General features: G+C 37.7%; 1 protein-coding gene across 2 annotated transcripts; it reads right to left on the bottom strand.

The window, feature by feature from the left end:
• Nucleotides 1–1,083: 1,083 nt before the first annotated feature.
• Nucleotides 1,084–10,019, bottom strand: LOC115441233 (endothelial zinc finger protein induced by tumor necrosis factor alpha). Of its 2 annotated transcripts, none has more exons than XM_037439101.1 (6): nt 9,817–10,019; nt 9,633–9,736; nt 7,820–8,386; nt 4,450–4,543; nt 2,085–2,878; nt 1,084–1,823 (listed from the first exon to the last, which is right to left on the bottom strand). In XM_037439101.1, exons 1-5 carry the CDS (start codon nt 9,922–9,924, stop codon nt 2,150–2,152), a joined length of 1,602 nt encoding a protein of 533 aa, XP_037294998.1. In that variant the 5' UTR covers nt 9,925–10,019; the 3' UTR covers nt 1,084–1,823; nt 2,085–2,149. The 2 variants fall into 2 exon arrangements, with proteins under 2 accessions (XP_037294998.1, XP_030021798.2); XM_030165938.2 differs by having other exon boundaries at nt 2,096–2,878.
• Between the last annotated feature and the right edge of the window lie 3,752 nt (nt 10,020–13,771).

The raw sequence follows: 13,771 nt of genomic DNA, 5'->3' as shown, positions 1-13,771 counted from the left end.
AACACTCCACGTCAGATCGGAAGCTGATGCAAGTTAACTGGCGGCGGCGTGGCTCCGACCCGCGCGGTACCAAAGCTATTCAAAAACATCCACATATTTATACCCAGATACTGACCACAGTACACAAGGTTTCAAACCTGCCATAGTGGCTTACATAAGTGTGTCTCACTCTGAGATCAGTCTGGATAATCCGGCATAAATATGACGACTAGCGATAAACTATCTCTCATCAATTGATACTTTATCTGGACGCGACACCTTTTACAATAAAGAGCAGTGGAATCAGTTAGCCGTATGTCCGTAAAAAATGCCTTCAGAGAAATTATATTATTAGATGTTACAAGACTCCCATATGTAAACAAAATGCCATAAAATTGACTATATAATGCGCATTATTAAGCCGTTGTAAATATTTACAACTAACAATAAACATTGGTCAGGTGATGTGAGTTACTGTCCGCACACCAGTGCTAGAGGCCCGAGTGGTCACCGTCCCGGGGTACTCCCGCGCCTTGACTCCGCGGGTGACTAGCATGTGTGTGCGGACTATATTTTGAGCCATTAGTATTTTTCTATCGCCATTAACTATTCTAGAGTTGCCAACAACTTAATGGAATTACTATCCTGTTCCTAAATCGCATATCCGCGAGTTCTAAAGGCTACTTTTTACCTTGGCAACGGACATGAGCAAAGGCTTTAAAAATAAAACCTACAGATCGGTAAAAAAAAATCAAACTCAATGTCATCTCAAAACTAGTCATAATACTTATCAACATCATTCAAATTTATAGATAAATTATGAACCCACAAACATTAATTTCATTTGGATAAAAATAACATTCGTAGAAGCAAACAGAAATCGAAAATGGGGGTATTTGCATTTTACAATAGCCGCCTGATTTTTCTACAGTGCTATTGACAAAAAGAATGAAAGAATCATCGCGCTTGCTAACGCTCGCGTGCTAATGCTCGCTAAACGTTTTTGCTCATTTTGTATCCGTTTTGTAAAGTAAACAGTCGACACGTATGAAATCATAATCTCTATTGGTGTCACGTTAGGTTATGAGAAATGAAAACATGTTATAAAACATAATGATTTATTTGTACGTGTCCGGTGCCCAGACGTTAGTCGCTTACTTGTTACTGATAAGTTGGCAACTCTAGCTGCAACGCACTTAATATTAAAGGTACGGTTCCGAACACGACTGCAGCGACACACTGCGACAGCAAAAATCGAAAACCTCAGAAAAAACCGACGTGGTTGTCTATAATTTTGCATGAAATTTATTTTTAAAGGTGCTTGTAATCTATTTTGCAGAGAAATATAAACATGACACAGAGAGAAAATAATACACAGCATTGTTGACGAAAAAATAAATATTCAATGAAATGTTATTAAGTTGACAATAATTTGTCAAAGTAAAATCTAACCCACCAGACAAACAAGTATATTTTATTTTCGAATAATTGTTATTATTTTTTGCTATCCGACCTGAATACCGAATCCAAAGCTATTACTTAATACACGATATAACATTTGACAAAACATTGTCCATGTGATCAACGCTTTATAATTTTTTCGGGCTATTATCTAGTAGTCCAATAAACGATGCCTAAAAGCATTATTATAATTTTATATACGATAGCACCAGCACAGTCTGCAGCCGCAGACGCGTTCGGGAGGCAACCTTAACTTATAGGTAATTTGCACAATCCACACTCGGTCAATAAACTAGTGCAGTAGTACTATATCACATGGTCACTACAGCTAGGCGACGTGACTGGCACGTCGGGCCGCCGGCGAGTCCTCCACCAGCAACAGCCTGGAACATACCAACAGGAGGTTAATTGGAACAAAACACAGCATACCAATAAGGTATAATGTTATGGGATATGGTGAGCAAACGAATGTCCTAATGTCATGTATTTACGCTTAGTGGATAATGTAGATATAATGGTTACTGCTTAATTATGCAAACTAAATATTTTATGTCAATCAATTAATTGGTCATTTGGGACATATATAAGAAAGGCGTATAATATCAGGTATTAAATTTTGTCTATATTTATTAACACAAGGCTACCGAATGCGTACAGCCGCGTGTGGCGAGTGGGCTCCGGGACGACTCGGCGGCGGCGTGTGCAGGCGCTAGATGCAGGTGGTCTTGAGGTGCATGGAGAGCAGCCCCTTGGCGACGAAGCCGCGGCCGCACAGCCCGCACTCGTAGGGCCGCGCGCCGCTGTGGTAGCGCTCGTGGATGACGAGCGTGGAGCGCTGGCTGAAGGCCTTGCCGCAGTGCGAGCACACGTGCGGCTTCTCGCCCGAGTGCACGCGCTCGTGCAGCGTGAGGTTGCACTTCTTCACGAAGCCCTTGCCGCACGTCTTGCACACGTTGGGCTTGTAGCCCGTGTGGATGCGGATGTGGAACTTCAGGTGCTCGCGCGACGACAGCGCCTTGCCGCACACGTTGCACAGGTAGTTGCGCTCGCCCGAGTGCGAGCGCAGGTGGCGCCGCAGCGAGTTGAGGTGCGCGAACGAGCGCGCGCACGTGCCGCAGCGCAGCGCCAGCGGCCGCGCCGCGCCCTCGGGGTGCGCGCGCGTGCGGTGCTCCAGCAGGAAGCGCATGTACACGAACCGCTCGGGGCAGAAGTCGCACACGAACCGCTTGGGCGCGTCGGCGGCGGCGGCGGCGGCGGGCGGCGCCGCGGGGGGCGCGACCCCCGCCGCGGGCCCCGCGGGCGCCGCGTGCGTGAGGCCGTGCTTGAGGATCTGGTGGTGGTCGCGGAAGGACTTCTCGCAGAGCGCGCAGCGGTAGGGGCGGCGGTCGCGCTGCCAGTGTCGCTGCCAGTGAGACGCCCAGCCCTCGCGCGTCACCTCCTGGCAACAACACACATATAGAATATTCTGTTACATTTCAATTTATAAATTATTCTGTAAAAACTACATTAAAATTGGTTAAGAAATAAGGCAAATTTTCATTTTCAAGTATTGCAACGTGCATAAGTGGGCGCGTAGTAGGGATATCGTTTCATCTCTTTTTCGCATGCTTCCTAATTCGGGTGACGTCACGTGCGCGTATCCACCGCTTTCCTCTTTAATTTAACTGAAGTGTTACCTCGCACCGAAATTCCAAGGTTTATACCTTGTTGATTTTTTATCGAATCTTAATAATTCTTTCCTCGCGAGCGGTACCGTAGGTAAAAAGTAGTATTTTATAAAAATAAAAAGAATTACAAATCAAACCAATTCAGGTTTGATTAATATTTCCTCTACGAAATAAGTTAAATGCCTCGCCTGGTCACAGGTCAGTCACAAGTTAATGATGCAAATCGCAGTATAAATACCTAGAATTTGTCTAAATCTAATAAAACCCTGTTTGAATTCCCCATAACTGTTACAAATCGGTGATCACAGCAGTGTAAATAATAAATATTCTTATGTGGTGATCGGTCTTATAAGAAAAAACAAACAAAACATTACAATTTCCTTTTCGAGACAACACATATTATTGTAAACGTTACTACTAGATGGCGTTAGTTGTAACAGTTTCTTTAATTTTATATCTGCACATAAAATAAAACTGCCTTGTGACCATGTGCGACTAACATACTATATCGTTTTAAACATTAAATTTCAATAAAACTATATTTTATTTTATGTAATGAACTGAATATAACGGTAATTACATTCTACTCTTGAAGCCACTACTATAAAATATTACGCAACACCGGTCCAAGGTACGCTCTGTATTCGATCCATAAAGCTAAGCAGTGAAATGTCCACGCCGCTTGATTTACAGCTGTGGTGGTGGCGCAGTACAGTCGCGCACGACTGTCACCCGAGCGGTGGTTAATGTGTTGTCTCACCGCGCGCGCCACGCAAACGGCTCGCCCGCACGCGACCGCGACACAACCCTTGCTTAGATTCATATCATTACGACGGTGACACTGACGGGGCCGGTAATACTATAACACTTTTAATGCGCTGCTTTAAAAATAACGAGGGCGTTGTTTTCTTTTTTACATTCAGCGTTCATGCATATAGAGTTAATCCCACATTAAATTCTTTTTTTTTGGGTTACAGACACCGAGGGAAACCTGCGAACGGGATACCAGTTTCCCCCGGCTTAGCGACTGAAGGTCCCTGGAGAAAAGTTGGAAGAGAAAAATTAGGAAGTCTTGAGGAAGGAGAAGGGACCATCTAAGGATACGTAGCGGAGGAGAAAGGGAAATGTTCGCGAGTCCCTTATAGGCCACAATGTGCCGCGACAAATGTCTCTATATGTATGGGCGTGCATTCGGTGTGGAGACGGAGCGCACAAGAATTGTCTCGGGGGGTTCCCACATTAAGTTGGGGCGAATATAATGAGCATTTGATCTTATAGTTTGGCAGAAAGGAAAGATTATACAAGCTGTGTCGTTTATGGTGTAATGGTATTGGAGTGTTACCTTCCTGCAGCGCGTGCAGCGCAGCGGTAGGTCGCCGGGCGGCGGCGGCGGCGGCGCGGGCTCCGTCGCCGGGTTCAACGGCTCCTTGTGCAGTCTGCAACAACAAACTACATACAAACTAACCGATCTCTCGACAATACTGTAAATGCTGTACACATCTTCAATATGCCAGTACACCGGTATTTTGTTTAAGGTTCATATGGGTATGACAAAGCGATCCACTTCACCTGATGGTAAAAATGGGGTCCAAAGAGAGTAACCGGTCCGAGGTGTGGTCTTGACTGACGAGAGATATCAGCCCGCGTCAGACATATTATGCCGTCCTGTTTGAACCGGATAAGCACAAGCGTATCCCGGAACGTGACACATTTCAGTGGGCTGCTATGGCGGGTTTTGACACTATATACGGCGGTCTTTACCCGAGTGGACGAAAATATAACCTACCACCAGAATTCAATACTTTTTGCTATATATTACTTATATATCTGTAATTACATCATGTGCTAATACATAACAACTTTATATTTGTAAATGTCCAATGATGTGCCGATGTCATGAGAACTGTTATGAAAAAAGAAGCTAATATTATAAAGTAAGAAACTTTCTTAAATAGTCTAGACCGGCATGCGAGCCATGCGGTCACGTGATACTAGCAGTTTTTATCTCATAAATATTCATAGTTACTTTACTTTGGTTAGTTTTTTTATTTATTATTTGTATACGTCGACAATACTAATTATATTTTTTCAGTTCATCTAGCGGAACAAGTCCCACAGTGTACAACTAAACATGAAGCCAGTTTCAACGGCTTACAATTCAGTATGTATTCCAAATCGATATAATCATTATACTTATCGTTATCATAAGCACATCGCTTTTTGCTTTAATATAATGAATCATAACTTTTAATCATTTATTGTCTTCTACGAACGAATTGTACCGTTACGATTATATATTCAATGTTATCTTCAATGAATATGACCTTACATTGATTTCCTAGAGCTTACACGTGTACAAAAATACATGAATACTGATTTATCAACTTATTCATAAACTTATATATAACAAATATTAAAGTAAATTTTTAAATACAGAAACCAAAACGCCAGTTTTTGGAATTTTTGACTGCCTATAGGTCGTGACGTATCACACAGTTTTCACCCATGTATTGTTAGATCTACTTATAATATAAACTCCATTTTATCCCAGGATAATGGGAGCATGACTTTTTACTTGAAAAACTTTTCACCCAGGAGGAGCCGCGTGCGATAGCTAGTTATTATATAAAAAAATACTTCTGAGTTACGTGCGAAATACCAGTGACTACGTAATATGTTCAGTTTTACGCTCTAGACAATCAGTAAACAATTTACATTGTGGGTATAAATACAACGACAATAAATGCAATGGTTAAGATAAATATATTTACATATATAAAAGTTGGACATATAATGTCCCTTTTTTTCCTAAACTATACTTCGTTAAAGACAACAACCTACAGTAAAGAGAAGAAATCTCTGCCGTTGAGAAAAATATTAAAAAAAATCATGTGGATTAGTAAGGCGCGAGATTTGATAGTCAACAATGTATATACGGGCGAAACCGCAAGCAAAACCTAGAGAAAAAATTATATAAAATCACAACTATGAGCAATTCCAGCTGTCTCGAAATATACGTACATTCCGCGAAGTAAATACACACACATTGGCGCCATTCTCTATAAACAGGTCAAAGACAATTAAGATTGACCGTGACCCCATTCAAATGACATTTACCCGCACAATATACATATTCATTTGAATTTATAACGCACTCAAAGTAAACTTAATTATACTGATTTAAAAAGTAGTAAGCGCCATATTTAGGGTCTGTTTTACAACTTCTGCGTTAACTACTCGGCACATAAATGTATAAATTGAAGTCACACTCTAACTATGTCTCCAAATAAATGGTAATAAAGTGAGTACTATCTATATTAGCTATTTAATACAATACCTACCAAAAAAAATTACTTTTATCTTGTATAACCGCCCCTTAGAGAACTAATAAACAATATTCAAGTAATTAGTTCATAAGTTATTACAGTTTAGTGAGAGTGGAGTGCAATACAGCGGTGGAGATATCAGTTCTGATACAAGAGGAACCACTTTCAATTGAATTTTCCAAATAAGTATTTCACGGTTGCTGATAGCTCTAATCATGAAAAAACTCATGATGTAACGTATATTCGAATTATTATCGCAAATATAAAAAAAAAAATAATCACTAGAAGAAATCCAGAAACTTTGCCATAAGAAATGAGGGTGTGTAAGTTCATTAACCTGTCTTGTGTCAGTATGGGAAGCCCTTCACCTAACACTTAGTATAACATGAGGATAACATACTGACTTATAATGTATTTAAGTGTATATAAGAATATGATTTTATTAATTAATTAAAAATATAGACAATTATTTGTAAGTAATTATGGCATTAAGGAGCAAAGCATCCATCCAATCAATTGTGGTTTTATATTTTATTTATACACTGACAAAACGATTTGGTCATGAATAATGATACACGCAACATTTGCCTACAAACAATAGCACCACCATCAGTTTTTTTTTTGTTTGAATGCTAATGTGATATAATGGTTTTCAGCAATAGTTTCTGAAGATCTGTTCAGGCATTTAAAGTTTATTAGCTTATTTCCTATTTTCACATGTGTAATGTGTAAACCATCTGAGAAGTTCTCTATAGGAATTTCGAAGCCGTGTAAAGTCTACCAATCCGCACTAGGCCAGCGTGGTGGACTATTGCCTAATTCCTCTCAGTAGAGGAGGCCCGTGCTCAGCCGTGGGAAAGTATATAATACAGGGCTGATATTATTATTATTATTTTAAATTTTAACTAGTTTCTACCATTTAATGGCGATATTACATCATTCCGCGGGCTTTTGACCAAAACGGAAATGACGGGTGGATGAGAGTACTAATGTTATTATGAGTTTATTGATAAAAAATTCCAGACGAGCCTGCAAGTATTAAGTATGACAGCTTTCTGAATGAGGATGTATGTAAGTGGATGAATTTGTAACGTCTTGAGACTAGGGTGTATGGATTTGGGGACAACTGTAGATGAAATAATAATGGGTATTGTACGGACGGTGTTCACTCGCCACTGCTTTTTAAGTTCGATAGCCAAGTCAGTGTACTTGGCTAGTTTTTCTGTATGTGTAGTTTGCAAATTTGGCTGTTTGGTATGGCGATGTCTATGAGGTATACTGAACTGTTCTTTTTATCATGAAAAGTGATGTCTGGTCTGTTAAAGTGAACTGTTTTGTCTGTCATAATATATTATTAATGTGTAATCATATAATATGAAACCGTACCTGTAATGCTGTCGCATTTCGTTGCGGCTGTAGCACTGCGCCAGGCACACGCAGCAATGGTACGTGTCGACCTGGTTGCCCTCGCTCTTCACCTTCTTCATGTCTATGGGCATCACGAACTCTGTCGCGTCCTCCTCCTTGCACTCCTCCTTCACATCCGGCACATTTGTCTTATCTACCAGAGAGATAGCCGTACCTTCCGGTAAGGCCTTCATCAACATCTCCCAATCTTTCAACTTTGGTTTTTTCTTTTTTGTTTTTTTGTCTATACCGTTTACTTCTTTTTTTGTGTTTTTCCTCTTCTTCAGTGTTATTAAGGACATGTCATCACTATTGTCGGAGCAGTTGCCAAGGGATCGGTCAGATTCATAGATGTTTTCCTCCTGTTTGATGAGTGTAGGAGAGGGTGCAGGTTCCTGTTTGATGTCCATCGTGGACAGCACTCTGTCGGAGTCTGTCTGTGTGCTCTGCTCGCATGGCGCGATGGAGGGAAGAGGAGATGCATTGTCTTTGATGAGTGTGAGGTCCACTGATGTGGTGTCTGATGGAAGGAACAATGCCCGTAACCTGGAAGTCACAGAATGGAACTCTTTATCTTTAATTTGATAAAATATGCAGATTTTTTTTGAGAAACATATATTGCTCAGAAGTTATAACCTATGGTTTACATCACCTTTCCATAAATATGTTTCTTGTATGAAGAATAATTTTAATTACAAGAACTATCAAAATTTTTAAAGGTATTCCCCCTTATTCATAGACATTTTTTATCTAACGATCGAGTAAAGCTGTGATAACAAGTCTGTTTCTCAGTGCTGACGGCATGGCAGTCTTCTCATTGCGTAGACATAGAGCCGTTGTGATTGGCTAATATTGAGATACAACAATAATAGCCAATCACAACGGCCCTATGTCTGTATCTCAGTGCCGTTTTGCACTGAGAAACATGCTTGTTATCACAGCTTTACTTCGTCCTTAGATAAAAAACGTTTATGAATAAGGGGGATTGTTTTTAGTAATATATTATTTTGTTAGGCCAATCTAAGATACTATTAAATTTAGTTTAATTTATCACATCATTACAATATGGGTTTTGAGTGCATATGCCGTGTAGATTGGATATACCTGCTCATAATAATGAATCACAAGTAATACATCAGACATTAAGGACCATAGCTGATAAAACTCAATGACAAGAGATATTGAGTCTAGCAATAATTAATGACTAATGACTTTGGAAGCGATTTATTTATTGTTGAACAAAGCCCTCTCCTTCTCTTACTTGGGGTTTGGATTGTAGCTTCTCCAAGACAGATGTCTAGTAATTTTTGAATTGCTCTGCTTGTATGATGGATGCCAAAAATGCTCAATTATTGTTTTGATTTTGTAAAAGGAAAACAACAATTTAATTAGTTAATAAATACTGCTCTTAGGAAGAAATGAAACATAACACTTTTATTAATTAAAATCACTCAATAAACAAATTAATTTAATATCTTTGGTGTGTTGAATAAAATTTTATGTAACATAAATATAAAATAAAAAATATCCTAGAAATAATTACACATATATTTACCAACCAAGACAATATACTATCAAATATTACCTATAATATTTTTTAAAGCAACTGACAACTTGATGTTTAAATTAATAGAACATGTTAATGCAACAATCACAGGGGCACAAAAATATTAACATACAGTTGTGATAACGACGATACTACTGGCAATTAGTAATAGAATATAATATGCATAAACCAATATAATTATAGTATATCCATCACAGAGCAGAAACATTTAACCAAGTTTCTCACCTGTTCTGAACTTCAATGGTTTCATTACAAAACTGGTAGAAATCGTTCACTTTACAACTGCACTTATCACAAACTTTTTGCGGTAATCGGTCGTTTTTGAAGACCTGCCGAAAGCCAATAAAAATTATCAAATAGGTTAATAAACATAGACTGGCAATGTATTCGAATGTCAAGCAATATGTACCTTTATTGGTAAGTATAGTGACATTTTGACATACAACGCATTTTCCTCGTCGAATATGTCGTTGTTGACGAAATTTGTTGAACAACATAACCGACAAATATCTTCCATTATTTTACAAAAGTAAATAAACGCTCGTGGTGTTTATGGCACTGCGCGAAAGTGACAGATAGCTCGGCCATTTGTCAAATATTGACCTTCCCCGGTGTGGGGTTGCCAGACAATACAAGAGTATTATGAAAGACCCAAAATGAAATATACAAAATTACATTTATAGATATATCAAACAGGGGTGGGCGGAGGCGGAGATGGAGGATGCGAGGAGCTGCGCCAAACTTTTGATTAATGAACACAATGTTTGTAAAGTTAACTTACTTCTGTTAAATTGCAAATATTCACGACATTGTGAACTCTCACGATATGTTGATAACTTAATACAAATTACTTTAACACATGATGTTCATTATTCAATATTCATATATTTATTTAGATATTTTTACTCTTACTACTTACTTTACTACATCACTTTTTGAATAGTACATGTGATAACACAATTCGCGTAGGTACAAAATATTGCAAATGAGGTAACAATTTGCTTGAACCTGAATTTCTGTTCAGGTACCTACATAAAGTTTACAGAGGGTATTCCGTACTATATTGGTAGGTGCTGATGTATTTTAACCGACTTCAAAAAAGTAGGTTCTCAATTCGACTATATTTTTTTTTATGTTTGTTGCCTCAGAACTGTGTGAACAGATTGTGATGGTTTTTTTTTATTTGAAAGCTGGTGCTTCCCGTGTGGCCTCATATTATAAATTTCATTTTTGTTAGACCCTTGACTTCGGAGAGACATCAGAAAACTCTTAAAAAGACGTCGCCAACTATGATGTCCTCAACGTATACTGATTTTTAATAACACAAAAGTAATTTTGGAGTTGGGGCCAAATAAAAATTAAACATTGTTTTCGTACATTTGTTCATGTTAATCACCGATTCTAAAATTTGTAACCAGTAAATAGGTAATGTTAAATTTCTTTTTGGTTTTTAATTGTTTTTGAAGGCGGTAAAATTTCTTGTAAGAAAATATATTTATTATGGTCATCTCAGCTTAGATTAAGTTTAAAAACCCAATCATCTGCAAAGTATTTCTTTATTACAGTTTTAAATGGCATTTTGTCTTTAGGATGGCTGCATTACATTGTGGAACATTTATTTTATACCTACAAATGAATATTTGCTCGAAGTAATGGTAAGCTTCATTATGATTAATTCAACAGTAGCAAGACAAGCTAGACTGTCGAAAGGGCTACCGTAATTATGCCTACTTGCCTAATCTTTTGTCAAACGAAACTCTATGTAGGCTCTACTCCATTTATCAGTAGTAGAGCCAATTTACAATGTCGGTGTACAAAAAAAACTTCGTGGCACTACACTGGACTCAGTAAGATAGCTGAAATTGTGGCCTCTCCTATGATCCTTATTAAGATACCAACTCGCTTAGACATTATAATTTAGTGCTTATAGATGACTGTCACCACCCACTATCACGAATCACATGGACTACTTGGCCATATGACCAAAAAATAGAAGCTATACTTATTACAGATCTGACCCAAAGAATATTTTTGAGTATTTAATACACTTCTCCCTGATTAATTAGTCTTCTTTATGGGCTCAAATTTAAAGATTTTGACCTACAACGAGGTGGTAATTATATCGAAATCAGCATAGCGTAACTTCCTCAAGCGAGCTCTTTTCGCGCGATAGACCGCGATAAAGGCGTCAACTGCCACTTATCTTTATCTTTATCGCGCGCCTTCAACAAATAAAGTGTAAAAAACGAGATAAAGCCAAGGTACCATTGTAGCTGACGTGACGTTGCGTGCATTTTTCACAATTTTCTCCTTTATGAAACTCATTGTAATGTAATTACAATTTTTGTACCCAATAACTATTTGAGATGTGTCAATAGTCAAATAATAGTACAGAGCTCTTCTACTTCATGCTCGATACGCCAATAGATTTACCCCTACCACATCATGAGGCGGAATACACATGACGAAAAGTGAATCGAGATAATATTTACGAGAACTTCTCGACAAGCTACAGACACGTATACTGCTTATAAAATGCCTATTACATGTCTCATTGTGGTAAGTGCGTTTCACAATATTGCAGAATTTAAGATAAATATGAAACATTGCTGTCATACTACAACGAGTGAAGTTATAAAACACGAAATATCAGATTCGATTTCGATATTAGTAGGTACGTACCTACGAATACAAAAATATGTTTATGTTCAACAAATTTCAAGATTTGCAACATTTAAAGACTTTCAGTTATTGATTAATTCCTAACGTTAATGATTATCTATTTTATTCTTTCCTAGGTTCTCGTGAGTAAGATACTTAATGCATTAAAAATAATACTTACATATTTTTCTTTCTTTACTTAGGTAGAAGACGACTTTTGTTAAATTTTGATGTTAAAACATTAAATTTTGTCCATAAATAGATTAAAGAAAACCTCCTGGGTTATTATGGTATATTATGGTTTGGACTAGGTTGCTAGAGAACGTGTTCCCGCCGTTATATAATGCCGATTCCTTCTGGCATAGCGTGTAGAAGATGCTAAGTAGGCTGGCATGATTGTGTCGGATGGCATGACATAATCTTCTGCTGCCATTTGATTCTCTATGTGGATGGCATTGCGCTAAGCATCAGGTGCAGTGCAGTCACTTTGTCGTGCCAGAATTTACAAAATTGAGGATTAGCTTAGTTTTAACAACCAGGGCCTGGCTGACATTAACCCTCTTTTTGAAATCCACTCCCGGAAAAACGCGTGTAAGCGAAATCTTGGAAAACCTGAAAATCGAAGTGAACCTCGCGGCTCGTTGCTCCGATATTATACGCTGCCACTAGGCTATAGCGATCCTATAAACCGAGGTAAGTAAAATTAAAGTTTATCATTAGCAAAAATACTTTAAAAAGGATCTGTTAATTGGTTCACCGTATTTAAATCAGATTTTAGTTAGAATAATCATGATTCCTTTAATTTTTTTATCGAAAAGAAGGCAAGATACAAACATTTATCCATAAAATATTTTCAATTTAAGTGATACGCGTTTTATCACTACAATAATTTATGTAAGTGTTATCTTTATAAAATTAATAATTTGTAGTTAAGTAGGCATGTGTAGTTTATAAGCATTCATAACTCACGTTTTTAACCTAATTTTGTCATGAAATATATTATCATGACATATTATAAAGTACTTACCTACTGTAAGCAAAATTAGTAATTAATTTTATAGAATATGGATATCTCTTATTTTCGATCGGTGCCATATTAGTGCATAAAATATAGATAATATGTTTAAATTCTGAAATTGAATAAGATAAGACAATAAAGAGATTATAATATTATGTAGGGTGTGGACATTTGATAATCTAAACCGAAATAAATAGTTTACAATAAGTGTGTGAGATTTAATTTATTTTTCTTTTAGTAAAAACTTTGAACTTAACAACAACAAATAATTTGACACGCTATTTACCTAACAGGTATATTGTTCCGTGTGAAAGTTTATCAGGACCATGTACATTGATAAGAAAAATAGGTTCAGGTGTGGCCGCTATCGCAAAATAATATCTCTCGGCCAAACTCCGATTACTGGTAAATATAGTACGCGATAGTAATATGTGTACCGCGTGGATCCATTACACGTTGTTTTTATCGAGTTACACCATAATATAACATTATGCCTACGTAAACTGTCAATCCACAAATATAATATGGCGTTGAGGCCCTAGAGAACTTCTACTCCTGTTAAAACCATTAACAATGTAATTGTACGATCGATGCAGTCTGTAATATTAATAAAAAAATACATGCTAGTCCAGAATTTTTGTTTTTTTTTTCTCCAAGTCTAGAGCTTCATTCGCAAAACGTATAC

Source organism: Manduca sexta, chromosome 3, assembly GCF_014839805.1.
Source record: "Manduca sexta isolate Smith_Timp_Sample1 chromosome 3, JHU_Msex_v1.0, whole genome shotgun sequence".
NCBI lineage: Eukaryota > Metazoa > Arthropoda > Insecta > Lepidoptera > Sphingidae > Manduca > Manduca sexta.
The sequence above is the reverse complement of the archived record's forward strand: the minus strand, read 5'-3'. Positions and strand labels throughout refer to the sequence as shown.

Bases quoted from the DNA above. Each gene is read 5' to 3' on its own strand.
- LOC115441233 (XM_037439101.1), bottom strand. From the start codon at position 9,924: ATGGAAGATATTTGTCGGTTATGTTGTTCAACAAATTTCGTCAACAAC. The intron at 8,387-9,632 runs GTGAGAAACTTG...TGTGACTTCCAG, and splicing joins ACCATTGAAGTTCAGAACAG to GTTACGGGCATTGTTCCTTC. The intron at 4,544-7,819 runs GTACGGTTTCAT...TTGTTGTTGCAG, and splicing joins GAAATGCGACAGCATTACAG to ACTGCACAAGGAGCCGTTGA.